We start from the raw sequence: 25,525 nt of genomic DNA, 5'->3' as shown, positions 1-25,525 counted from the left end.
CTTTTGAGCTTCTCTTGAGCTGCAAAGGACAGGTTGGAGCTCCGCAGCCATGCCAGCTGCTTTGACCCTGAGGAACAGAGCAGCAAAAAGACACCATCAGTTCAGGTAGAGTGGAGCAGGGTACAGCCATGGATCAAATCATCTTGTTTCAGTGATGCCTTCTGCAGAGAACATTCCGTGGTGGAACACCAAACCCCTGGGTGCTTTACAGTACTTTCATTGTGGCAAACTCAAGTCCCTCTGACGTGGAAATACCTCAAATTAACCTGCAACCTGTCAAGTGGGGGCAGGTTTAGAAATAGAACCCCCAAGCCCTGCATTCCAACCCCTCTGCTGTGCACATTACACACAGTCCTCCTTCTATATTTGTGCCTTACGTTTCAAACCCACATGGAGCTGATTATAGATTTCTGCAGCATGTTCTGCTTGTGGCAGCAAGAGGATGATTTTTTTTTTTAGGGGGGGGGTCTTTTTAACTCTTGGTGTCTCACAACCCCAAGAGAAGAAAACTCAACCTGAATGTGGAGCAGCAGAGCCCCATTAATTAAATCCCCCCACCCCCATTAGCAGTGTTGCAGTTGGAAAGCCATCAACACCTCGTAATCAGCCATCCCACAGAGCTGTACTTCAAAGGGGAAAAGAACCAAGGTACGTCAGTTAGAAATAGACTCCCACCTTCTGCTCCAGCCTCCCACCAGAAGTAGCAGAGCGTGGAGCTGGAGGAGCTGTGCTGAAGTGCACAGAAAGTTAAGAGAGGAGGGAGGGACTGAAAAGTCTAAATTGCCTGATGAGGAGAGGCTGAGGGACCTGGGGCTGCTTAGTCTGGAGAAGAGAAGGCTGAGAGGGGATTGGATCAATGTTTATCAATGTTTGAGGGCTAGGGGTCGGGGGGGGGACAGGCTCTGCACACCGCTGCCTGAGATAGGACAAGCAGCAGTGGATGGAAGCTGCAGCACAGGAGGTTCCAGCTCAGCACAAGGGGCAACTTCTTGACTGCAAGGGTCCCAGAGTGCTGGAACAGGCTGCCCAGAGAGGTTGTGGAGTCTCCTTCTGTGGAGCCTTTCAAGGCTTGTCTGGATGTGTTCCTCTGTGCCCTGAGCTCAATTGAATGGTCCTGCTCTGGCAGGGGGTTTGGACTCAATGATCTCTTTGGGTCTCTTCCAACCCCTAGCATCCTGTGATGCTGTGAATAGCAAAGACAAGTCAAAGGCAGGTCTTGCACTCAGGACTATTTTCAGAGTGCCAAGTGTCTTGTCTAACCCAGCCATGCTTTCTGAGTCAATAGAGCACACTGTACCAGGCAGAGAGCTGTCAAGCAGTGCTTCTACCCACCTGTAATGCTGTCAGCATCTGTGCTGCTGCTGAGGAGAGAGAACACAGGGTCTGCACAAAGGTCTTCACTGGCAGGATCAGTCCTGGCTAGAAGCAAAGCCTGGAATCAGCCTTTTTCCTGGAGAAGTGGGGTACATGCTCAGACCATTCCTGCTTTCTGATGCTTTCTCTGGTTTCCAAGATCTGCAGCTTAAAGTGAGGCATTAAAAATTGAAGTCCCTCACCTGAATTGCACCACTCTCTGCTGGTTCAGAGGAGAGCCACAGATCTCATTGACATCTAGTGGCCAGCATTGATCTGGCAGTGCCTCCAGCCTGCCCTCTCACTTGTTCTCTGGTAGTCGTGGTCCAGGCCAGGCTGCAAGAGGTCTTATCAAGATAGCATCTACCCCAAAGCCTCTGCTTCCTCTGGATATTGTGTCCCTGCTAGGACACCCTCAGCCCTGCTGCCTGTGGCTTTTGCAGTAGGGCAAGGTGCAGGAGCATATGGGTAGAAGGCTTCATGTGACAAGGTTCAGTGTTTGTTCACAGCAACACCTTGAGCCTCGGTCACACCTTCCTGCAGGTGGTGTTCTGCTTATTGCAGTTCTTACCTGGCTCCACTGCCACCTGCAGAAAACAATCAAGGCTGATTGACCCAATCAGCCTCTTTCTGTGACACTGAGATGTGGCCATGCAAGTTTGGAGTAAACTGCTGAAGGAAGAGTTAGAACTGTGCTGATCTGCAGCCTCCTGAAGGGATGTTGTGGAGAGGCTGCTGCTGGGCTCTTCTCTCAGGTAGTTGGAGACAGAACAAGGGGGAATGGCCTCACACTGAGGCTGGGGAGGTTTGGATTGGACATTAGGGAAGTTTTTCATGGAAAGAGTGGTCAGGGACTGGAATGAGCTGCCCAGGGGGGTGGTGGAGTCACTCACCCTGGATGTGTTTGAGGGTGGTTTGGATGTGGTGCTTAGGGCTATGGTTTAAGGTGAATCTTGTAGAGCAGGGTTCTAGGTTGGACTTGGTGCTCCCGAGGGGCTTTGCCTGCCTGGCTGTTGCTGTGATTCTGGGAGCCAACCTGTGTCCTGTGTTCATTTTTACCTGCCACGAGACACCTTTGGCATTTCAGGCACCTCTGCTTTGGTATCCATCAGGGAGCCCTACTTTGGGGTAGGAAAAAGCCCCATGGAGCGAGCGGCCTCTTCCCTTCACTGCTCTTCTCTCCCCTGCAGCTCTGACAGCGGCAGCCGGGCGTGGGAAGCTGGAGGTCTGCAGGCTGCTGCTGGAGCAGGGCGCTGCGGTGGCGCAGCCCAACCGCCGCGGGGTCGTTCCGCTCTTCAGCGCCGTCCGGCAGGGCCACTGGCAGGTGAGTGGGTGCCCTGTGCAGCGCCGTGCCCGGGAAGGTAAGGGCAGGCCATCCCCTCCGTCCTGCTGCCATGCGAGCAGAGAGGACAAGCCTCACTCCTCTGGGGCACTGCAGGGGTGAGAAGTGATATCTGTGCTTCAGAGACCCTGAGCTGGGGCTGGCTCCTGCCTGTGCATGAGAGCAAAGGGAAGCAGCTGCCACCTTCCTGACCCAAAGGGTCACTTTTGCTGTCCTTCGTTGCTTCTTGCATGCAGCAATCCCAGAGGGCATCCATGCCTCGGGGAGGTGAGGTTTCAAGACACGGGGGCTGCTCTGCTCGTCCTCGACTCTGGCTTCTGGCCAGCTGGGTCTCTGCCTGCCACGTGTGGCCCCAGCTGGTGCCTGTCCCTGCAGCCTGTGCTCTGGTGTGTTGCAGATCGTAGACCTCTTACTCACGCACGGCGCTGATGTGAACATGGCAGACAAGCAGGGGCGGACGCCGCTGATGATGGCTGCATCTGAAGGACACCTGGGCACGGTGGAGTTTCTGCTTGCACAAGGTTAGAGCACCTGCTTGGGAGTGTGCTGGACACCAGCCACAGCGAGTCCCACTGCAGTATCTCCTGCACAACTGTTCGTAGTGGCAGGGTGGGGATTGCAATCCCACCGCTGGCTCAGATGGTGAGAGAGGTTCTCCTCACCCAGCTTATTGGAGAACAAGGCTGTGAGAGTCACAGCCTTAATCTTGGCTGTCCATTTTGTTGTCTGTGTCCAGAGAAGGGCACCAAAGCTGGTGAGGGGCTTGGAGCACAGCTTTACAAGAAGCACCTGCAGGAGCTGGGGTTGTTTAGTCTGGAGAAGAGGAAGCTCAGGGGGAACCTTATTGCTCTCTACAACTACCTTAAGGGAGGTCGTAGCCAAGTGGGGTTGGTCTCTTCTCCCAGGCAGCCAGTGACTGAATGAGGGGACACAGCCTCAAGCTGTACCAGGGCAGGTTTAGGCTGGATGTTAGGAAGAAGTTCTTCACAGAAAGAGAGATTGGAATTGGAATGGGCTGCCCAGGGAGGTGGTGGAGTCACTGTCCCTGGAGGTGTTTAAAAGGAGACTGAATGTGGCACTTGGTGCTGTGGTTTAGTTGATTAGGTGGTGGTGGGTGACAGGTTGGCCTAGATGATCTTGAAGGTCTTTTCCAAACTGATCAATTCTGTGATGCTCACTTTTCCAAACTGATCAATTCTGTGATGCTCACAGCCTCAAACCATGCACATGAGTTAGAAAATAACCTGTCACAGGTGCTTTGGGCATTGGGTTTGACCATGCTTAGAGACAAGAACATCAACAGGTGATGTGACTGAACCAGCAGCACCACCGTGGAACAAACAGGCAGGGCTCAACTGCAGGGCCTGGATGTATTTAGAAGTTATCTAGATATGGTGCTCAAGGATATGGTGTAGCAGTGACCCTGGTAGAGTTAGATAATGCTTGGTCTTGATGTTCTTGATTGTAGGGGCTTACAAGAAAGCCAGGAAGGGACTTTTTACAAGGGCTTGCAGCCATAGAATCATAGAATGGTTTAGGTTGGAAGAGACCTCAAGGATCATCCAGTTCCAACCCCCTGCTATAGGCAGGGACACCTCCCACTAGAACAGGTTGCTCAAGGCCTCATCCAACCTGGCCTTGAGCATCCCAGGGAGGGAGCAGCCACAACCTCCCTGGGCAAGGATGAGAGGCAATGGATTGAGGCTTAAGGAGGGGAGACTTCGACTGGAGATTAGGAAGAAGTTCTTTACAGTGAGGGTGGGGAGACACTGGCAGAGGTTGGCCAGGGAGGCTGTGGATACCTTTCCTCCTGGAGATGTTCAAGGCCAAAGTTGGATGAGTCCTTGAGCAACCTGGGCTAGTGAGAGCTGTCTTTGGCCATGGCAGGGGGATTGGAACTGGATGATCTTTAAGGTCCCTTCCAACTCAACCAGTTCTATGAACCTATGAATCTTAGAGATCTTCTCCAACCGTGGTGATTCTGCCACCAGAGCCTGGGCTATGTTTTAACCCTTCTATTGCTGGTGCTGTTGTTGTCACCCACCTCTTTGACACCAACACCAGCAGATTTGGTGGCTTTTTTGCAAATCAACAGGAATTATTTTGGAGACAGCCCACTCCTCAGCTCTGCACTCACAGATTCCCTTTGCTCAGTGCTTCCAGTGTCTAATAATTCCCCTCCACGAGGAGTTACTCAGCCAGCAGGGGCATGGTTCAGTTTTACTCATTGCTGCCAAACGTGTTGGAGGTGACTCAGAGCCTCACTTGCAGTCCATGTGAGTACCATCAGTCCTCCTTTCTCTAGTTCCTTAGAGACTTAATGTTTTTCCCTGGCAAACAGCCAGTGCTTGCTTTAGTTGGTTCACTTTCCTTTTCCTTTTTCCTTCTTTATTCTTTTTGGGGGGCTAGAAATAACCTTTAAGTCTTGTGCTGTTGAGATGCTTATTTCAGATAAGATCCCTTTTGGGGAAGGGATATTTATTTGCTTCCTATCATAAGTGACTGTGTCAGATCCTTTAAACCAAAATGTAAGACACTGGAATATTTTATCCAGTGGTTGTAAGAACATTTTTGCACTGTCATATTGCCAGGCTTGCAGGAACAACTTTGTCTGTCCTGAGCCACAGGTTAGACCTTTCTGTCACTACTTTAACTTGCAGAGGGATGGGACAAAGATCATTTTGAGGCATGAGTTTTGTATGAATCCATTCAATTAAATTCATTCCATTCATTATTTCCTGATAACTCTGTTTTGAAAAGAAAATCAAATTCCCACTCTCCATGTTTGACATTTGGCCCCTTTTGCACTCGACCAACTCTGTGTAAAAGGCTTCAAGTGTGTGATGTTGTTGATGATGATGTTGTTGTTATTAGTTTCATTATTATTATTACCAGACCTGAGAACTGTGCAAGTTGCTTGAGACTGGTAAAAGGAAGATGTGATGGTTTGGGAGTTGCCTGCCCCACTACTCTTATGAAGTCACCCAGACTAGACTCAGCCAGCTGGAAGCTAAGGAATGAAGCTTTGTGTTCACAGCTTAGCACAATATCCAAGCAGATAGTTACAATATTTGCAGCTCTATACAAAAACATGCAAAGTTAAAGTAATACAGACACACAACTCCCCTCCCAGAAACCAGAGTCCCCAGCAGGGGCTCCCAAACACCTTCTTTTCACTCTACCTTATCCCAGACTTTGCCTTAGGTGCAAGGTGAGTTTGGAGGATCAGCCAGGGGGGTTAGGAAGCAGAAGGATTAGGTACACAGAAAGCAGCCCAGGCACCAGCTGCAGCAGAGAGCCACTGCAACTCTGTTACCTGTCTTTTGTGTTCTTGCTTTTATGCATCTCAGCAAGCCTCTGAGTGCAGTATGCATCACTCCTGTTTCCTTTTCACAGCCTGTAATCTAATTTCTTTCGCTAGAATATCTTTCAGCTAACCTCAAACTCGCACAGATGAAAATTCCAGCGAGCCTGATCTTGGTTATGGGATCCCCAGGAAAGTTTTCCTGGCTCTTTGGATACCAAGAGCCCAAGAAGTCAAATATTTTCCACTTTAAAAGGTCCATTCTTTTCAACAGCCTCCTAAACTCCACTTAAACACGCTGTAACACGTGGTCCTGGAAAGTTAGCTGGAGCCTAGGCCAGAGTACAGTGATGTGTGGTGTGTGTGTTAATTAAAATGGCTTTGACAATCCTGTTCAGTGTTTCATTAAAATCAAAGTGTGTGTGAATCATAAGCCATAAGCATTAATTAGTGTGTTGCAAAGCAAATCTCATTTGGCTCTAGTTGATTAACACAGCCAGCGTTTGTAAACACTTTTTATTAACAGAGCTGCAGTCATCAATCAATTTGAAATCCAGATTCTTAGAGGTACCTGCTGCTCTTGCTTTACACCCAGGAGTAATGAGTGTGTGAATGAAGCGTCCCTGGTAGCAGCTCTGCTAAAGCCAGCTTTATTTACACCAAACAATGGAATCCCTGGTGCTCATTGTGTCTGGAGACAGCTTGAGCCTGCCTCTGGTTTTCCTGCTAAAATCAATCCCTTGGTGTTCATAGAACCATGGAATCATTTAGGCTGGAAAAGGCTCTTGCTGAGATCTCCAACCAATAACCCAACTCTGCTAAAGTCCATCACTAAGCCATGTACCCAAGCACCACATCTGCAAGGCTTTTAAACACCTCCAGGGATGGAGTCACCACCTCCCTGGGCAGCCTGTGCCAGGGCTTGACAAAGTTTCCATGAGAAAGTTTTCCCTGCTGGTCAGCCCCGGTGCAGCTTGAGGCTGTTTCCTCTGGTTCTGTCACCAGGTACTTGGGAGCCCAACCCCCACCCCATGGCAGCCTTCCTTCAGGGAGTTGTAGAGGGCAAGAAGGTCTCCCCTCAGCCTCCTTTTCTTCATTCTAAACAGCCTCAGCTCCCTCAGATTTTGCTGCCTGGGGCTGTGTGGTACATGTGGGTGCTGCTCCTTGGTGTCTGACACGCAGTGTCTCTGCAGAGATAACCCTGCCTGGGCACTGTGGCTTTGGCTACATCCTCTGTGCAGGAAGGATCCAACCATCCTGGCCACTCCCTGCTGCTTTTTGATGCTCCAAGGGCCAATTGTTCCTGTTTGCATTTTATTTTTTCTCTAGCTCATAGTTTTGTGCCTGCAGGATAGCAAGGAAAGGAGGTTGTAGGGCAGGGGGTTGGGTCTGTTCAACCAAAGAACAAGTGATAGGACAAGAGGAAATGGCCTCAGGCTGCACCAGGAGAGGTTTAGGCTGGACATCAGCAAGAATTTCTGTACTGAAAGTGTTGTCAAGCCCTGGCTCAGGCTGGCCAGGGCAGTGGTGGAGTCCCTGACCCGGGAGGTATTGAGGAGTCATAGTGCTGAGGGATATGGCTTAGTCAAGCACTTGTCAGTGTTGGGTTGATGGTTGGACTCAGTGATCTTAGGTCTTTTCCAATCCAGACAATTCTGTGGTATTAAATCATAAACTCTAGCATTAGCCAGTGAGTGTTTTTAGGGAAGAGCAGCCCAGCCCTTCTCAGAAGCAAGCTGGGTTTACCCAGGCAAAATCTTTCCCCCTGCAGCAGGGATTGATCCCATGAGGTCACCTTAAGCCACTTGCCCTCGAAACCGTCAGCTTGTTCCACTTCTGCCTGCCTTAATGCTAAGTAGGTCAGAGATCCCCGAAGGAGCCAGAGATGCCTTCAGAGTCAAGTAGAAGTTCTGCTGGAAGCCACAGCTGCGTCAGGAGCTCAGCACTTGTGCCCAGCCTGCCCTGGAGCAGTGTTTGGGCATTTCTGCAGCAGCACGACTCACTGGGACCTCCAGCTTCCAGTGCTGCAGCGATACCCTGAGCTCTGTGCCCATCACCCTGTGCTATGGTCTGCCTCTTCCTCCACTGGACTGGGAAAAGAGCAGGAAGATTGAGTCATGATGTTGCTCTCCAGCCTTCCTTTTTATTGCAGGAGCTTTCTCACCTGCTCCAGAAGAGTCAGAGGGAAAAACCCAAGAGAACACTTCAATGGTTTGATTGCAAGAAAGCAGCTGGTACAAACAAGAAGGAATGAACTGAGGCTCTGTCCTGCTTTGCTGGCCTTGGGGCAGCTGTGGGACATCTGGAGGGCTTTCACAGAGTTTCAGAGGGGTTCCTGGGTGCAGTGGGACACTGTGAGAGAAGGTTGTCAAGATGTTGGCAGTTCATGTTGTCATCCCTCAGCTTGTGCATTGGAGCTGCCTTGCAGCCAGTGTCCCTCCTTGGCTCACCAGGTTGCCCCAGATGTTGTCTGCCGCCTCCCTCACTGGCACTTGATGCTGCAGTTGGAAGCAAGCAGGATGCTGTGCTGGAAGCTCCAGCAGAAGTTCCTGACCATCCCAAACAAATGCTCATGTGCTGTGCTCCACAGACACGAAGTTGTGTGAGCTGGAAGCCCTCTCAGTTTGCTGTTACCTGGGCAATATGTGCTAACTGGAGGATCTGCCAGCTGGGATGAATGGGAAGCTTCAGGAGAGTCACAATAATCCCCACACACACACTGAGCTTTCTGGAACCAAAGGAGACACCACACTGGGCACTTTAGAGTTTCCCTCCAGGAGAAAAGCACTGCAGCAGCAATTCCTCCCAGCCTGCTGGCAGGAGCACCTCGCAGGTAGCCACAATTCCTCGGAGGAGCAGAGCTGCTCCAGATCTATTCTGAATGCTCAAGAGCTGGAGCCCTGCCTGTGCCATGGCAACAGGAGTTGTCTCCATGCCATGAAGAGGAGTGTTCACTTAGTGCTGCTGCTCAGGACTCAGATGCCTCTCCATATGCCATAGGAAGCAGCACTGACCCGTTGGTATGGCAGCAGAGCTTCTTCAGCCAAGAAAATGTCAAGTCCCTCTCTCCTTGGCTTGCTGCTGGCAATAGTTTATCCCACAGCATCGTATTTATCTTGGGTAAAGTTCAGGGAGAAATACTGCTGGAAGTGGTGTGGATTTGGGGAAGAGGGAGGGGAGTGAAGAGGGTGAACTGTGTGCTTTGGTAGAAGAGCTGAGCTGAACTGACTTAGCTCCCCTTGCTATGCCATGACCTGCTGAAACAGCAGAATGGTCTTCATCTCTGCCTCACACTGGACTGGGGCTCGACTGTAAAACACCAGCTAAAAGGGAAGATTGATGTCTCAGATGAGAGACGTCAAATCCACCCTGCTGCTCAGATGGTGTTTGCCAGAAAAGCCTCCAGAGCTAGGTGCGAGAAAGTTTGCAGCTTGGTGTGAAGAAACTCCCTTTGCCACAGTTGCCATCAGTGTGCTCCAAGTTGCCATGGAGGGTGGGAGAAATGTTAATAAAGCCATGAATAATCCTGCAGGCAGCTCTGGAAATGAGCTGTCGCCACCGAGTCGTGCCGTAGCGCTCAGCCACGGGGAGCTCTGACGTGCTTAACTGGTGCTTGTTCTTCCAGGTGCCTCCATCGCTCTGATGGACAAGGAGGGCTTGACAGCCCTCAGCTGGGCCTGCCTGAAGGGACATCTCCCTGTGGTGCGTTCCCTGGTGGAGAACGGAGCTGCCACCGACCACGCCGACAAGAACGGGCGCACGCCGCTGGACCTGGCTGCCTTCTACGGCGACGCGGAGGTGGTGAGTGGCTGGAGGGAAGGGCCACTGGGTGGCAAACCTTCAGCTGGTCCACTTTGGTCTGAGGTAGCAATGAGCATAGAGAGTCATAGAATCATAGCATCAACCAGGTTGGAAGAGACCTCCAAGCTCATCCAGTCCAACCTAGCACCCAGCCCTAGCCAGTCAACCAGACCATGGCACTAAGTGCCTCATCCAGGCTTTTCTTCAACACCTCCAGGGACGGTGCCTCCACCACCTCCCTGGGCAGCCCATTCCAGTGCCAATCACTCTCTCTGCCAACAACTTCCTCCTAACATCCAGCCTAGACTTCCCCCAGCACAGCTTGAGACTGTGTCCCCTTGTTCTATTGCTGTTTGCCTGGGAGAAGAGGCCAACCCCACCTGGCTACAATGTCCCTTCAGGTAGTTTTAGACAGCAATGAGGTCCCCCCTGAGCCTCCTCTTCTCCAGGCTAAACACCCCCAGCTCCCTCAGCCTCTCCTCACAGAGTTTGTGTTCCAGGCCCCTCACCAGCTTTGCTGCTCTTCTCTGGACACCTTCCAGCACCTCAACATCTCTCTTGAATTGAGGAGCCCAGAACTGGACACAGGACTCAAGGTGTGGCCTGACCAGTGCTGAGCACAGGGGAAGAAGAACTCCCTTGTCCTACTGGCCACACTGTTCCTGATGCAGGCCAGGATGCCATTGGCTCTCTTGGCCACCTGGGCACATTGCTGGCTCATCTTCAGCTACTATCTATCAGTACCCCCAGGTCCCTTTCCTCCTGGCTGCTTTCCAGCCACTCTGTCCCCAGCCTGTAGTGCTACTTGGGGTTGTTGTGGCCAAAGTGCACTTGGCCTTGTTCAATCTCATCCCGAGTCATAGAGTCTCAGGTGGTTTGAAGGGGAAGGGACATGCAAAGCTCATCCAGTCCAACACCATGCAGTCATCAGGGACAGCCCCAACTAGAGCAGATTGCTCAGAGCCAAGCAAGCCAACATGGAATGGTTCCAGGGATGGGCATCTACCACCTCTTTGGGCAACCTGGGCCAGGGTCTCACCACCCTCAGTGCTAACAATTTCTTCCATCTCCCCAGTCTGAATCCCCTTCTTTCAGTTACCAACCATCATCTCTTGTCCTGTCACAACAGGCCTTGTTCAAAAGTCTATCCCAAACTTTCTTCTTGGACATTTCAACCATTGAAAGGCTACCAGAAGCACTCCCTGGAGCCTCCTTTTCTAGGCTGAACCCCAGCTCTCTTAGCCAGACCTCACAGCAGAGGGGTTCCAGCCTTTGTATCACTGTTGTGGTCCTGGCCCTCCATATGTTCAGGCACTTCCACAAAGGACAACATAAGAGACTGGTGGACCCTCAGGCCTTGTAGGGCTTGGCACAAGCAGTGTGGCAGAGCAGGCTTAGGAGCAGAGGGAGTTACAGCTGAACATGAGGAAAGACTTCTTTGTTCTGAGGGTTGTGGAACTCTGGAGCAGGCTGCTCAGAGAGGTTGTGGAGTCTCCTCTGGAGAGCTTCAAACCTGCCTGAACATTGTGGGCAGCCTGCAGAGGGTGACTCTGATTTAGCAGGGAAATTGAACTAGATGACCTCCAGAGGTCCTTTCCAGCCCCCAGCCATGACAGGGCTGTGTGATTTTGCTGGATGCACGTCCGTGGCAGCACACAAAGGTCTCACTCAGGAGCTGCTCTGACCATTGGACTTCTCATTGCAGGTCCAGTTTCTGGTGGACCACGGGGCCATGATCGAGCACGTTGACTACAGCGGGATGCGGCCCCTGGACAGGGCAGTCGGCTGCCGCAACACCTCGGTCGTCGTCACGCTGCTGAAGAAAGGAGCCAAGATAGGTAGGGACAAGGGGACAATGCACCACCGGCCGTGTGCCCAGGCAGGACTCACAGCACTGGGGGCTGGCTCCCTAAGAACCCCAAGCGTGACCCAGAGGCAGCCACAGCCCAGGCTGCTGCCTCACTGCGAGCAGCCGTGGAGCCCTGCCCGCTGAACAGGGGGAGACTTAGAGAGAGTTCCTTTATCTTTCTTGCTAACTATCGTCTTACTTAGCCAAGTTAATCAATAAACCACTGTTCCTTTGGCAAGGTCTTTCCTCTGGTAATGCTTTTTCTATCTTTACTAGTCCTGAGTCGACAGAAGTACAATGTCCATGCATTGCTGTGAGCTGCTGCCTCCACTTGCTCTGTGTACGCTTCCAGCCGTTAGCGTTCCCCGCACCGCGCCGCACAGCCGCTCACGTTACCTTTATCCTGTGCAAGGGGATGTTGCTGGTGCATTGGCTTCTCTGCTGCCTGCCTCTCACAGCTGCCTTTTTTTTTTTTTCCTTTCTTTGTTTGTTTGTTGGTTTGATTTTTTTTTTTTCTCCACACCTTCATCCATTCTTTTCTTTCCCCTCCCCCCCCCCTTCTCTCCTACAACTTTTTGTTTTCTCCTTTCTTTGAAGGTTGTCAGACGTTACCGAGTCGCCCACGAGGTATATCTCATTGCTGTCAGCATCAGCTTCGATCTGATAGCTTTGTCAGCCTTGCTTTCTCCTGTTTGATTTAGCCTGCATGCGTCCCCCACACCTCTAATCTTTTTAATTTACCTCACCTTCAGATAAATACTTTATTACTTTTTTTTTTTCCTAATGACTGTTGCAGAGAATAACTTGAACTCAAAAACTAACCTCCTTCCCCCCAAAACCTACTGAATCTACTCATAGACTATCGTTGACTTATTCTTCACCCGCACTAATGAATCGTCCCCAGATATTTGGCCACCTCTTCCCTCCCGGACTCAGTCCTTGAGCTCACAGCTGGCTCTGCGTGGGGCAGAGCCGGTGTGTCCCTAGCCCCAGGGATGGCTTCACCCCGGCGGCACTCAGGCACTGCCCTTCCCTTTGTCATACTTCCCACCCTCGTGGGTTTTTCTACTCTGGCGTTTCACATCTTGTGAAGCTGGAAATCGCAATCCACTGAAGTGCCAAATGCCTACCGACAGCCCAGCTGCAGCTTTCCCAGACACTTTCGTTCAGAAAAGCGTTTATGTAACCACTCTGATTTCTCCTTCTGAGTCCCTTTGGGTTCCCCCACCCGGGCTTGGTTCCACAACCGACACTGCCCTCTTGTGGAAAAGGCTCCCGGCAGCTCCCAGCCCATCCCAGTGCTGGGGGCTAGGATTAGCCTTAATGACTGCAAAGGAAAGCCATTGCGATGGGGATGATGTTAATTTAACTGTCAGCTCAATCATTCGGAGCACACTGCCCTCTGACCACGCCAAGTTGTTCTCTCCAGCAGAAATTCCCACCCCAGGATATTTTTTCCACCCAGCTTCCTACCACCTTTGCATTGTATGAGTTTTTTACCCATCATGCATCCTGTACACTACAGGTCCAGCAACATGGGCGATGGCAACCTCCAAACCAGACATCATGATCATCCTGTTGAGCAAGCTGATGGAGGAGGGAGACATGTTTTATAAGGTGAGAAGAGTGAGCTTATAACAGTTGGAGCTTGCAGCAGAACTCTGAGCTTTTGACCGAGCAGTGCTGCTGCCTTAGAATAGAATCATAGAATGAACCAGATTGGAAGAGACCTCCAAGCTCAGCCAGGCCAACCTAGCACCCAGCCCTAGCCAGTCAACCAGACCATGGCACTAAGTACCCCATCCAGGCTTGGCTTGAACACCTCCAGGGACAGCAACTCCACCAATTCCCTGGGCAGCCCATTCCACTCTCTCTGGCAACAACTTCCAGCCTAGACCTGCCCTGGCACAACTTGGGACTGTGTCCCCTCGTTCTGTTGCTGGTTGCCAGGCAGAAGAGACCAACCCCACCTGGCTACAGCCTCTCTTCAGGTAGTTGTAGACAGCAATGAGGTCAGCCCTGAGCCTCGTCTTCTGCAGGCTGCACCCCCCCAGCTCCCTCAGCCTCTCCTCACAGGGCTGTGCTCCAGGCCCCTCCCCAGCCTTGCTGCCCTTCTCTCAACACCTTCCAGCACCTCAGCATCTCTCTTGAATTGAGGAGCCCAGAACTGGACACAGGACTCAAGGTGTGGCCTTGAGTATAAGGGAAGAATAACCTCCCTTGTCCTACTGTCCCTTAACCCATGGCAAGCCAAAGCTACTGCTCAGGGTGCCCCTTGTGCCTGAAACTGGTTTTGGTTAGTGGGGCTAGGGTTGGAGGATTGATTGCCCAAATCTGTAACGAAGCTGAAGCAAAGCCAAGGCTCTGTGCAGTCTGGGTTTGAGCCAGCACTTCATTTCCTCTTGGAAAACACCAGAACCCAAGTGTTTTACAGAGACTTGGAGCATTGATGTCATTGCATCAGATCTGGCAAGGTTGTCATTACCTAGCAGGCTGAGACCGCTGTGGAGCAAGGCAAGGAGATAATAAATCCCAGAAAGACTCCTGGAAGAAACTTTTTGCAGTGCAAACAGATTGTCAGGGCACAGATGGCTTTGTCATGTCCTTTAGCCCATGGGAGACATTCCCCCATTACCGTCAGAGAGTCTTTTGGATGCTCTGTGTTTATTTTAAGCCACTCTTTAAAACCTGGAGGTCTGCACTCACACACACACAAAATGTGCAAGTACAACAATGATTCACTGTGAGGCTCTAAGGGTGAAGCAGCAAATATGCAAAGCTGGCATTGTAAGGGGAGTTATCTGCCAGAGATACAGCTGAGAAACCTGAGCCTAACAGGTTTTAAAGCTCTGCTATTGGTAGCTGCAAAATTTATGTCTGGGTCATCAGAAATTCCATGTGTCCTAGATCCCACCCTGCCCTCTTTCTTTCACCCTGGGTACCATGGCTGCTCCCCTCCAGGGTGCAGATCATCCCATCGTGAAATGAGGTGCCCAAAATAACAAGGATGAGTCACCCTTTGAAGGTGACTGTGGTGTCCCAATAGCTATAAAAGGAGCCTAGCTGACAGGTTTAGATGGAGACACTAATTTCGAGACACCTAAAGCCCAGGGAGCCAAATCTCAACCCATTTGTCCAACGTCAGAGACACATCAGTACCAGAACACTGAGGTTTGCTATTGCAAAGGCTTCTCCAAGCCCCAGGAACTCCATCCAAAGTCCCACACTTCATGTTCTTTACCCTCTCTGATGCTTCCTCAGCTTTGGGTGTCCTGCAGATGTGGGTTACTGATCACCCAGCTCAGACCATCCATCCAGAATCCAGAGGGAATTGTGTCAGGTTAACATCACACAATCTCTGGTGTGTTTCCTGCTGTGGTGGGACAATTCTGTGTGGATTGGAATCAGCCTAGAGAAGAGATCCTCCTGCTGGGGGGGGACCTTAGAGCTGCCCTTCAGGTATTGACCTGAAGGGATCCTGTGGGGAGGCTGCGGAGGGACTTTTCATGAGGTTGTCTAGAGACAGAATAAGGGGGAATGGTTTGAAGCTGAGGAGGGCAGGGTTAGGCTGGAGCTTAGAAAGAAGTTGTTCAGTACAAGGGTGATGAGACTCTGCAATAGGCTGCCCAGGAATGTTGTGGATGCCTCCTTCCTGGGGGTGTTCAAGGCCAGGCTGGATGAGGTATCCCTGTCCAATTGCTGTGCTATATCCCCTGAATAACTACACAGTACAGTCCAAATCTGTGGTGTAAGGATGAGGCCATGAGCAACCAAGTCTAGTTGAAAGACATCCCTGCACATGGCATGGAGGTTGGAGTAGATGATCTCTGAGGTCCCTTCCAACCTAACTGTTCTAGGATTCTATGACCCCAGGCTTCAGAACAGGCTGCCCAGGGACATGGTGGAGTCATTGTCCCTGAAGATGTTCAAGAAACACGTGGCCGTGGCACTTGGGGGCATGGCTCAATGGCCATGGTGGTGTTAGGTTGAAGGTTGGACTCAATGATCTTGGAGGTCTCCTCCCACTAAAATAATTCTGTGGTTCTAATCCAACTCACACCAGGCCCCTGCATTCCCAGACCAGGTGGTCCCTTGGCTTTCCTTTCTAGAAAGAGCCAAACAGTGCAGTCATGTTGCCTTAACCACCTAAACCACTCAGGGAGCTGGCGAGTGAGTTCTCTGTGCTGAAGCAAACCCACCCCAAGGCTGTGTTCTGACCTGTTCTGCTTCTATTAGAAAGGTAAAGTGAAGGAGGCTGCCCAGCGCTACCAGTACGCTCTGAAGAAGTTCCCTAGGGAAGGGTTTGGAGAAGACCTGAAGACCTTCCGTGAGCTGAAGGTGTCTCTGCTCCTCAACCTCTCCCGGTGTCGAAGGAAAATGAACGTGAGTCTCCCCCACTCTTCCTGGCCTCAAGCACAAGCCACCACTTTCAGCCTGTGCACACAGGCACCTCTGTCCCCTGCCCTTGCCCCGACCCCTGAGATCTCCCCTGGTTGTCCTTCACAGAGCACTGCCATCCCATAATGCAGAAGGAGTCATCAGTTAATGTGCATTTCTGGTGATTAAAAATTCATTGCTATGTTTATAGCTTCCTGCATTTTTTATGGCTGCCTTTGGATGAGGATGGGAGGTGAGGCTGGAGGCAGGCTCCACGTTTCTAGGGCAGTGGGGAGGGAGGAGCCAGGAGATGTGCTCCTGGGAGTACTGATGAATTCTAAAGGAAGGAGCGTTCACTTAGGGGGCTAGCACTTCCCTGGGGCACTGACTCATCCAGGAACACCCCCACATACTCCCTCTCCTTCCAGAGCTGCTGGATCATTGTCACTCCTATCCAGCAACAGCAGCTCCTGCAGTGGGTCTGGTCTTCCAGCAAACAGGTGCCACTGTGCCCTTGCACCGTAGGCAGAGACATCCACCTCTGTGACTTCAGCTGAGCTTAGTGGTGTGTGAAATAGTTGGGACCAAGCAAAGAAGGACAGACAGAGGGTTTGAACCATGGGTGATAGTCTGATGAAGGTTTGAACCGTAGCTGATACTCTAGCAAAGGTTTGAAGCAAAGTTGATGATCTGGTGAAGGTCAGAACCAAAGCTGATGGTCTGGTGAAGGTTGGAACCACAACTGATAGTCTGTTGAAGGTTTGAACCACAGCTGATGGTCTGGTGGAGGTTGGAACCATAGCTCATAGTCTGGTGAAGGTTGGAACCACAGGTGATGTTCTGGTGAAGGTTTGAACCACAGGTGATGGTCTGGTGAAGGTTTGAACCATAGCTCATAGTCTGGTGAAGGTTGGAAGCACAGCTGATGGTCTGTTAAAGGTTTGAACCACAGCATTGCCACTCAAAAGCACCCATAGCAGACTGTCTTCTGCTGTCCCCTTTTCCCTCCCCACTCCCAAACTGGACTCCCAGGTGAGGTGTAGGGGACTGGCAAGAGTCGGTGGAATGGGTGGCACTGGTAGGAGACCTTTGCCACTGAGATGTCTCAGTCCTCCATGAGCTGTTTTGTTCAGCCCCTTTGCGGTCTGTCCGTGTGTTCCCAGTGGGAAGCAGGGGGCCTGGGAAAGGTTTCCTGTGTTTTTTGATATGGAAAAACCCTTTGGGAGATCACATTCCAGCCTCTGTGGGAGCAGAAGCTTCCTCGGGACTGGAGGTGGCTGGAGAGGGACTGCAAGCGCTTGTCAGGGGCACAATCAGTGAGAGCAGAGCCGGTGGCCTGCTGGCATCTGAGGGTGCTGACAGCTTTGAGAGGGCTCTGAGTCTTTGGATGTGCCGTTGGAGCTCTCTGGCTCTCAGTGGTGTTGACTCCCTGTGAAACATTCTGGTACCCTCAGCCGTTCCACGGGACATGCGAACAGCAAAAGCAAAGTCCATATGCAGCTGATTTGCTCCCAAAGCTGTGCTTGTTCTTGTTTCTGTGCCTGCTCAGTTTCTTATCTGCACCCCCTTGTCATGACAGGACTTCGGAATGGCAGAGGAGTTTGCCACTAAAGCTCTGGAGCTGAAACCGAAGTCTTACGAAGCTTACTATGCAAGAGCAAGGGCCAAGCGCAGCAGCAGGTGAGGAGGGAGAGAGACAACAGTGCAAGGGGCTGATCTCTGCGAGCCTGGTGGCCACACCAGCACAGGCATCTACCCTGCCAAACTCTCCCACTGCCTCCATGGGAAGCGATGGCAAAGGAGCATTGACTGATGAGACCTCAGACTCCAAACACCCTCTCTCCTTTGGTAACTTCTGGAGACAGCTGAAGGTGCAAACGTTCTGAGGGGTTCATCTTAGCTCATCTCACTGCACTGCAAACCTTAACTCCAAGGTGGAGGATGTGTTTTAAATACATGCCTGAGTTCAACCACAGCTTAGGCTCAAAGCAAAATATGATTCATGGAAGCCCTGTGGCCTGTGTTACGCAGGAAGGCAGACTCCTTCCTCCTGATGGTCTCTTCTGGCCTTCAGATCTATGAATCAATCTGTCCTGCAGCACTGTCTGCAAAAGGCAGAAGCTGATGATGAGCTGTGCAGTGGCCATGCTGGTGGTGAGCTTTCAGCTACAGCTTGTGCTCAGAGCACTGCAACCAGCTCCTAGAGAGCTGCAGCACTGGGATCCCACTGCATCCCAGATGGAGCCCAGAGGGTTCCCTTGTTAACCTCTCTGAAGGCTAAAAGATGTGAGATTGGATTGGCTTCAGGAGCAATTGATGCCACTCCTGAGTGAGCAGGGGGGCTTGTGTTGGAGTCCTGTGCTGCAGGGCTGAGCACAGTAATTGCAAACATCTCGGTTTTAAACAGCAGCCAAACCCCCTCCTGGCCACTCAGAGAATCAGCAATAGCTGGAGGTATGCTGAGACCACCTGTGCAAACATTGCAGCTCAGCAGACACCACCACCATTTGACCTTCTGTGGTGGAGGCCTCGTGTGGAGCTGGGCTCCTGGCCTAGCTGATGCTGTGTTTGGACGTGGGAGGCAGAGCTGTGACCTTGTGTTCTGCAGGGAAGTCCTTGCTGAGCCACACTGCCCTCATGCCTTCCCTCTAATGGTTTTCCTTTCCATTGTTTGCAAAACACTTGTAAGGGAGGAGCACTGAGTTGCTTTGCAGATGATCTCAGTCTCCACACACACACACAAGTGTCCTTTTCTCCCCAGATCTCTCCAGCTTTCTGCTTTTGGACCACTTTTGACCACTTTCACTTTTCTTCTCTCTTTCCCAGTTCATGCCTAGCAGCACAGACCAGGGAACAGGAGGCTTTTCCTCCTCCACCTGCTCCTCAGTGGCTTGTGCAAAAGCTTAGGCTGGTATTGGGAGGTGCTGGGGAATTCTCCTGTGATCATGCCCTCAGATGAGATGCTCAAGCAGATGATTTTGCTCAGAAGCAAACAGTGTCCCTGTAAATGACAACCCTCTTCCCCAAACCCCCACCTCCCTTTCCCTCCACACAGACTGGCCTTTCCCTTACAGGGGCTTCCCTGGGGGGGCTGGTGGGCTCTTTGACCTTCCTTCATTCTTTCACTCTGAAGAACATAGCCAAAGCCATTGCACAGCTGCAGAGCCAAGCCTTGCCTCTAGTGCTGACCCCGGGGAACCCCTGAGCTCTGGGGCCAGCCCTGATTCTGGGTGGTCTTGGCATCAGGCAGAGGTTCAGTTTGCACTGGCGCCAGTGGTTGCAGCTTAGTCAAAGCTGCTCTTGTGCCCAGCAGTGGTGAGCTTGGCTCTTGGCAAGTGATGCTGTGGGTTCCCCTTGGCTAACGCTGGGGCAAAGCTTGTGATGGAGTGATGAGGAGCAAGGACCTCACTGTAGCACACACTGCAGAGGACAGGCCACTTTGCTGCTCAGGACTCTGTTCCCCACTTCCCTAGCATAGCTGGTGATGGTTTTCCTTCAGCTTGGGTAAAATACATGTGAGAGAAGGACATAAGGTAGAGTTTGAGAGACACAGTGAGTGGCAGCATCTCAGCATCACAGTGGTAGCAATTGCAGGCGTGTCCCTCAGAAACACAGAGAAGCCACTTAACCCCCCTAGGAGCCTCCAAGCACAGCTCCATTCAAATCTGGAGTAATTTCAGTTCTCATTTCTGTCCCTTTGTCAAGCAGGCAGTTTTCAGCAGCCTTGGAGGACCTGAACGAGGCCATCAAGCTGTGTCCCAACAACCGTGAGATCCAGCGGCTGCTGATGCGGGTGGAAGAGGAGTGCAGGCAGGTACAGCAGCAGCAGCAACAGCAGCAGCAGCAGCAGCAGCAGCCACCACCGCTGCCAGCGGAGCCTGAACCTGAGGCCCAGCACGAAGAGCTGTATTCTGTACAAGATATCTTTGAGGAGGAATACCTTGAGCAGGATGTAGAGAATGTTTCCATTGGCTTGCAGACAGAGTCCAGGCCAAACCAAGGGCTGCCCATCATCCAGAGCCCACCCCCATCCCCAGCTCACAGAGACTCAGCCTATATTTCTGGCTCGCCTCTTGGCTCTCATCAGGTCTTTGATTTCAGGTCCAATAGCTCCGTGGGTTCACCAACCAGGCAGGGGTACCAGTCCACATCTCCTGCTCTGTCTCCAACGCACCAAAACTCACATTATAGACCCAGTCCTCCACACACGTCCCCTGCTCACCAGGGCTCCTCTTACCGCTTCAGCCCACCTCCTGTTGGAAGCCAAGGGAAGGAATATCAGAGCCCACCACCTTCTCCTCTTCGCAGAGGGCCTCAGTACCGTGCCAGTCCCCCAGCAGAGAGCATGAGCGTTTACAGGTCACAGTCCGGCTCCCCGGTTCGGTACCAGCAGGAGCCCAGCGGAGTCAGCCAGCTCCCTGGTAGGCCAAAGTCTCCCTTATCCAAGATGACACAGAGGTCCTTCCAGATGCCCCAGCTGCCTGTGGCCGTGCCGCAGCAGGGCCTGAGGCTGCAGCCAGCCAAGGCACAGATCGTGAGGAGCAACCAGCCCAGCTCAGCCGTCCATTCGAGTACTGTAATCCCAACCGGTGCTTACAGCCAGGTTGCCCACTCGATGGCCAGCAAGTACCAGTCGGCGTCAGGGGAGATGGGGGTTAGCCAGAGCAGGTTGGTGTACCAGGGCTCCATCGGAGGCATCGTTGGGGACAGCAGACCAGTGCAGCACGTGCAGGCAAGCCTCAGCGCCGGAGCCATCTGTCAGCACGGAGGGCTGGCCAAAGAAGACCTTCCGCAGAGGCCGTCCTCGGCGTACCGGGGAGGGATGAGGTACAGCCAGACGCCTCAGATCGGGCGCAGCCAGTCCGCTTCCTACTACCCAGTGTGTCACTCGAAGCTCGACTTGGAGCGCTCTGCCCTCCCCGCCAACCAGCTGGGCTCTCCAGACGTGTCCCATCTCATCCGAAGGCCCATCAGCGTTAACCCCAGCGAAATCAAACCTCACCCGCCCACTCCCAGGCCTCTGCTCCACTCTCAGAGCGTTGGCCTCCGCTTCTCTCCTTCCAGCAATAGCATCTCCTCCACCTCCAACCTGACTCCCAACTTCCGCCCCTCTGCCTCGATTCAGCAGATGGAGATCCCACTCAAGCCAGCCTACGACAGGTCGTGCGATGAGCTTTCTCCGGTGTCTCCCACGCAGGGGGGTTACCCCAGCGAGCCTGCCCGCTCCCGCACCACCCCCTTCATGGGCATCATCGACAAAACCGCTCGGACTCAGCAGTACCCCCACCTGCATCAGCAGAACCGGACCTGGGCTGTGTCATCAGTGGACACTGTCATCAGTCCGACGTCTCCTGGCAACCTCCCCCAGCCGGAGTCATTTAGTCCTCCTTCTTCAATCAGCAACATTGCCTTTTATAACAAAACCAACAATGCACAGAATGGCCATTTGCTAGAGGAAGACTATTACAGCCCCCATGGGATGCTGGCCAATGGGTCCCGAGGAGACCTCCTGGAGAGAGTCACCCAAGCCTCCTCGTACCCCGACGTCAAGGTGGCAAGGACGCTGCCCGTGGCGCAGGCCTACCAGGACAACCTGTACAGGCAGCTCTCCAGGGACTCCAGGCAAGGGCAGACATCCCCAATCAAACCAAAGAGACCATTTGTGGAGTCTAATGTGTAAAAGACGCTTGTTGGAGTAAGACCCTCATGTTTTCAGCACACACTTCCAAGCTTGATTTCCATGCATATTATTATTATTATTAATTATTATTATTATTATTATTATTTTGATTTCTCCTTGGTAGCTACATGACCAAGTTGCTCTGGTACTTTGTGTGGTGGTCAGACAGCCATGCACGTGCTCCAGCCCTTTCGTTCCCTAGCTGACCATGAAGCCAACGTCAAGCCAAGCCCAGTAGCGTTTGCCCAGTTCCAGCCAAGTTCCCAGCAGGATATCTTAGTGGGGTGGGGTGGCCCAGAAATAGCCCCTAGGCAGCGGGAGGTAACCAGCTCCTTTCCAAGAGACAATCATTAGAGGTTGGAAGGGACCTCCAGAGATCATGTTGGATTTAACAGGGTTTCTTTTGCCTCCGTGAGCTTTTACTCAGTTCTGATGGGAGTGGAAGTAGAGCAGGGATCATCACAGGAGCCTTTCCCAGGTCCCCATGCCAACTGGGTCCTTTAGCTCTTTGTCCCTCGAAGAGCAAGTGAGGGCAGGATGTGTTTTAATACTCAGTAGCTATGCACACAACCACCCCGCTTCAGCCGGTCTGGCACAGTTTAATCTGGCTGGGAGGGGTGGGCATCACACCAGGCTTTGCTGCTTTCCAAGATACCTGCTTGGTGCCCTGACACTGAGGCATTTAATGAGCATTGAGAGGTTGAGGTTGGCTCTTTATAAGTGTTTTTAGTCAGCCAAAGGAACTGGCCAGGAACCTCTTGGGAATGGCCTGGGATCACAAAACATCTTCATGCCATTAGCAGCCAGCTGCACCTCACACATTACACCACCTTGGTTTAATGTTGGGGGGTTTCATTTGGTTGGGGGGTTTCTCTGCAAGGAAAAGCAAAGTCTGGCTTAGCAGATGGTATTCAAGGAGGAAAATTTGGGCTCCTTGTTTTCAGGTGGTTCTATGGTGAGGGTGCAGAGCGTGGTGTGGTGGGTCCTGAGGCAGGAGAGGTCCTTCAGCAAAGCCAGCCCTGCAGCTCGCTCCTACCCGGGGCTGTGCTCCTTAAGGATCCCTTCCCAAAATCTTGGGAGGCAGTTGCTGAGTTCATACTTTTGGATGGTGGAGACCCTCTTTTCCTTCTTGAGGAGCTGTAGTTGACGTCTCTGTTTCGTTTCCACCGTCTCTTGCAGGACATGGATTGGGCTGGGTTGGTTTTTCCTGCGCTTTCTTCTATCCATCAAATGCAGTCCCATCAGGACATGGCATGAAGAGCAGGGGATGCTTCCAGCATCCTCTTAGTAGCATTTGCAATCATTTTTCACTTTTCTCTGCGTTTTTTTTTTGGGGGGGGGGTTGCTCCAGGACATTCTTTACAGCCTCATTTATTCCTGGTGGGTTTCTTGTTCGCCTTTTCAGTTGCTGAGGGAGCAGGGTGGGATGGGTTGGGGGTGGAAGAGGGATAACCCTGTAGCTTGTTCTAAAGCAAAATAGTGCCTGTTGCCCATGCCAAACCTCACTCATATTAGCCCTGGGGAGCGATGGCAGTGCCGAGCAGGAGGACTGATACCTTCTGGTGATCCCCAAGGGCTATGCCAACTGATTGCAAGACTTCTTGAACCAAATCGTGGGGTCCAACCTCCACTGGTGTCAGCAAACATATCCCCAGTGTGACACCAGTGCAGCTCCATCCATTTACACCAGCTGAGGACTTGGTCCCATACTCTTCATCAAACCCTGGCTTCAGTGGGGGTTTTCTTTCCTTTCTCTCTGTGTGGTCCTGCACATCTTTGTTGCTGTTTCGTTGCCTAACTTGCTCAGAGCAAAGTGGGATGTGCACACCTTGGGATGGTGGAGGCTTGTGTCTCATAGACACATTGAGAGCATTCAGGTGTTTTCTCTGTGGAGTTTGGAGAATTTTGTGCTCTTTGGCACCGTTTGGTCTTTCTCCGGGGCAGTGTTTAGGTTGAGGTTGGTGTTTCCTTTCTCGGGGTGCAGCCCAGTGCTGACAGTGCTTTGTGACAGGGCTCAGTGCAGTGAGGGGACTGGGAGACCCCTTGGTAGGGTGAGCAGCTGCCAGCACAGAGCTCTGAACTGTGCTTCTTTCCTTGCAGAGTGTGATGAGGCTTTTCTTCCTCTCTTTTTATTCAAACAGCATGCACTGCTGTGGAAGGAGTGACCAATTTCATCTCCAACAGGAAGGAGCAACCAATTTCTTCTTCCCCATGCACTGCACCTGTAGCTAGGAGCTGTGTAGGTCTGGAGAAGCACCAGCAGCTTTGCTCCAGCTTTCTGATCAAGTGGCTCCCCACTTTCAGTTGCTTCTTTGAAAGGAAAAAGTGACCCAATCCACTCCCATCCATGTCACACACTGAGCGAGGCACGCTTTGGCCGTGAGCTGGTTCTCTGCACCAAGATGCAAACAGAACAGTCCAAGAGCAGCAATGCCAGAGCTGCCCCTGCTTTGCTTTCACTGCTCACTGCCTTGTGCGCCCAGGACTGTCCTTCCAGTCCCCTCACAGCACTTTGTGTAGAACTTTGGGGTTTATTAAGGTGTTTTTAAGGGGAAAAGGAAAGCAGGCCACACTTAGGAGCACAAGCACCAAGCTGAAGGGAGGGTTGACTGCTGCCACGTGCAGGTGTTTCTCACTCTACCACTGTGCTGCGTTCTTGCACTAAGGGGTTTCCATCCGTTCTCTCTCTAAATGGGGTGCACTTTACTGTTGGAGTTTGTTACTATGAGAAGTACTGGACATTTAAGCATTAAGTAGTGTCTTCATTAGCAAATAGCAAACCAGCTCTGGTCTCTTAGTGTTATTTTTCAAGAAAAAAAAAGGTGTGGGGGGGAAGGAAGGGGAAAAAAAAAGGAAAGAAACACTGAATCACAACATTGATAGCACAAGAACTGACTCTTGTATATAAGCATCAACAGATTGAGTAATTTTTAAGGACAAAATTCTTTGCAGTGGTTTTAAAGCACTTCCCCAGCAATTCTTGTAGGCACAGCCGAGGCAGGCTGGCTGCTGTGCCCCCCCTCCCTTAAGTGGGTGAGGAGCACACCCTCTGCTTGGCAGAGCCCTTCTTCAGGCAGTCCCCATGTCCTCAAAGTCATGGTTTGGATCTGGCTTGGACAAAGAGCCAAGGTTGTGCTGTGCTGTTGTGTGTGGTCCTGTGGTGAAGCACTGCTGTGCAGGTGGCTGGGTGGAGTGTGAGGCTCAGACCTCACCTATGTCCCTCCACTGGCATCTTAGGTGTCAGTGGAGCACACACAGCTTCAGACATGGTGCTGTCTCCTCCGTCCGTGCTGTGCATTGAATTGCTCTTTGCTGGTGGCCATCCAGTGCCCCCAGCCCCTCCCCGGCTGCAGCGGCGCCGTGGCGAGCCCCTGCTGTGCAAGCAGGCAGAGTTCTTGGGTGCACTGAGTCAACCAGGTTCTTGATGTGGAAACCTCCAGGTTTGGTTCTTGGGGTGTGTTGGGTAGGTGGTGCTGAAGTCCACCCCTGTATTTAGCTGACCTTCTTCACACAAAGTGTCTCCCATCCTCTGCCCAGAGCCACTCGGAGAGCTGAGTGTGATGCCACAGCACTGAAATCTTCTCTCCCAGCTTCAGAAGTGGGTGTCTGCCATGTCCCTCGATGAGGATTCACCAGCTCTTGCTTTGCCTCCCAGGCTGGGAGGATGCTCTGGTCCCAGGGGAGGGGACACCTGCATTGTAGGGGTTTCTGCAGGGGTCCCCACCAGCCAGGCTGAGAAAGGTCTTGGAGGGCTTTGAAGATAGTCATTAGTGGGCATCTGAAGTGCTTGGAAAAGGGAGAGGTTTACAGAGGTAGATC

The 25,525-nt window shown here is 52.0% G+C and overlaps 1 protein-coding gene across 12 annotated transcripts in view; it reads left to right on the top strand.

Annotated features, from left to right (window-relative positions):
- Nucleotides 1–24,228, top strand: part of TANC2 (tetratricopeptide repeat, ankyrin repeat and coiled-coil containing 2) — a 327,280-nt gene extending 303,052 nt beyond the window's left edge. For 7 of the 12 annotated variants that reach the window (XM_064174070.1, XM_064174067.1, XM_064174066.1 and 4 more), the window contains 9 exons: nucleotides 2,544–2,677; nucleotides 3,093–3,216; nucleotides 9,625–9,800; nucleotides 11,506–11,638; nucleotides 12,247–12,276; nucleotides 13,175–13,266; nucleotides 15,886–16,032; nucleotides 17,606–17,706; nucleotides 19,732–24,228. In XM_064174070.1, the coding sequence (XP_064030140.1) occupies nucleotides 2,544–2,677; nucleotides 3,093–3,216; nucleotides 9,625–9,800; nucleotides 11,506–11,638; nucleotides 12,247–12,276; nucleotides 13,175–13,266; nucleotides 15,886–16,032; nucleotides 17,606–17,706; nucleotides 19,732–21,706 (2,912 nt within the window). In that variant the 3' untranslated portion in view covers nucleotides 21,707–24,228. The remainder of the gene's footprint in view (nucleotides 1–2,543; nucleotides 2,678–3,092; nucleotides 3,217–9,624; nucleotides 9,801–11,505; nucleotides 11,639–12,246; nucleotides 12,277–13,174; nucleotides 13,267–15,885; nucleotides 16,033–17,605; nucleotides 17,707–19,731) is intronic. The other 5 variants (XM_064174069.1, XM_064174063.1, XM_064174071.1 and 2 more) reach the window with 3 other exon arrangements.
- Nucleotides 24,229–25,525: the final 1,297 nt, after the last annotated feature.

The sequence above is a fragment of the Pogoniulus pusillus genome, chromosome 40 (genome assembly GCF_015220805.1).
Source record: "Pogoniulus pusillus isolate bPogPus1 chromosome 40, bPogPus1.pri, whole genome shotgun sequence".
Lineage (NCBI taxonomy): Eukaryota > Metazoa > Chordata > Aves > Piciformes > Lybiidae > Pogoniulus > Pogoniulus pusillus.
The sequence above is the reverse complement of the archived record's forward strand: the minus strand, read 5'-3'. Positions and strand labels throughout refer to the sequence as shown.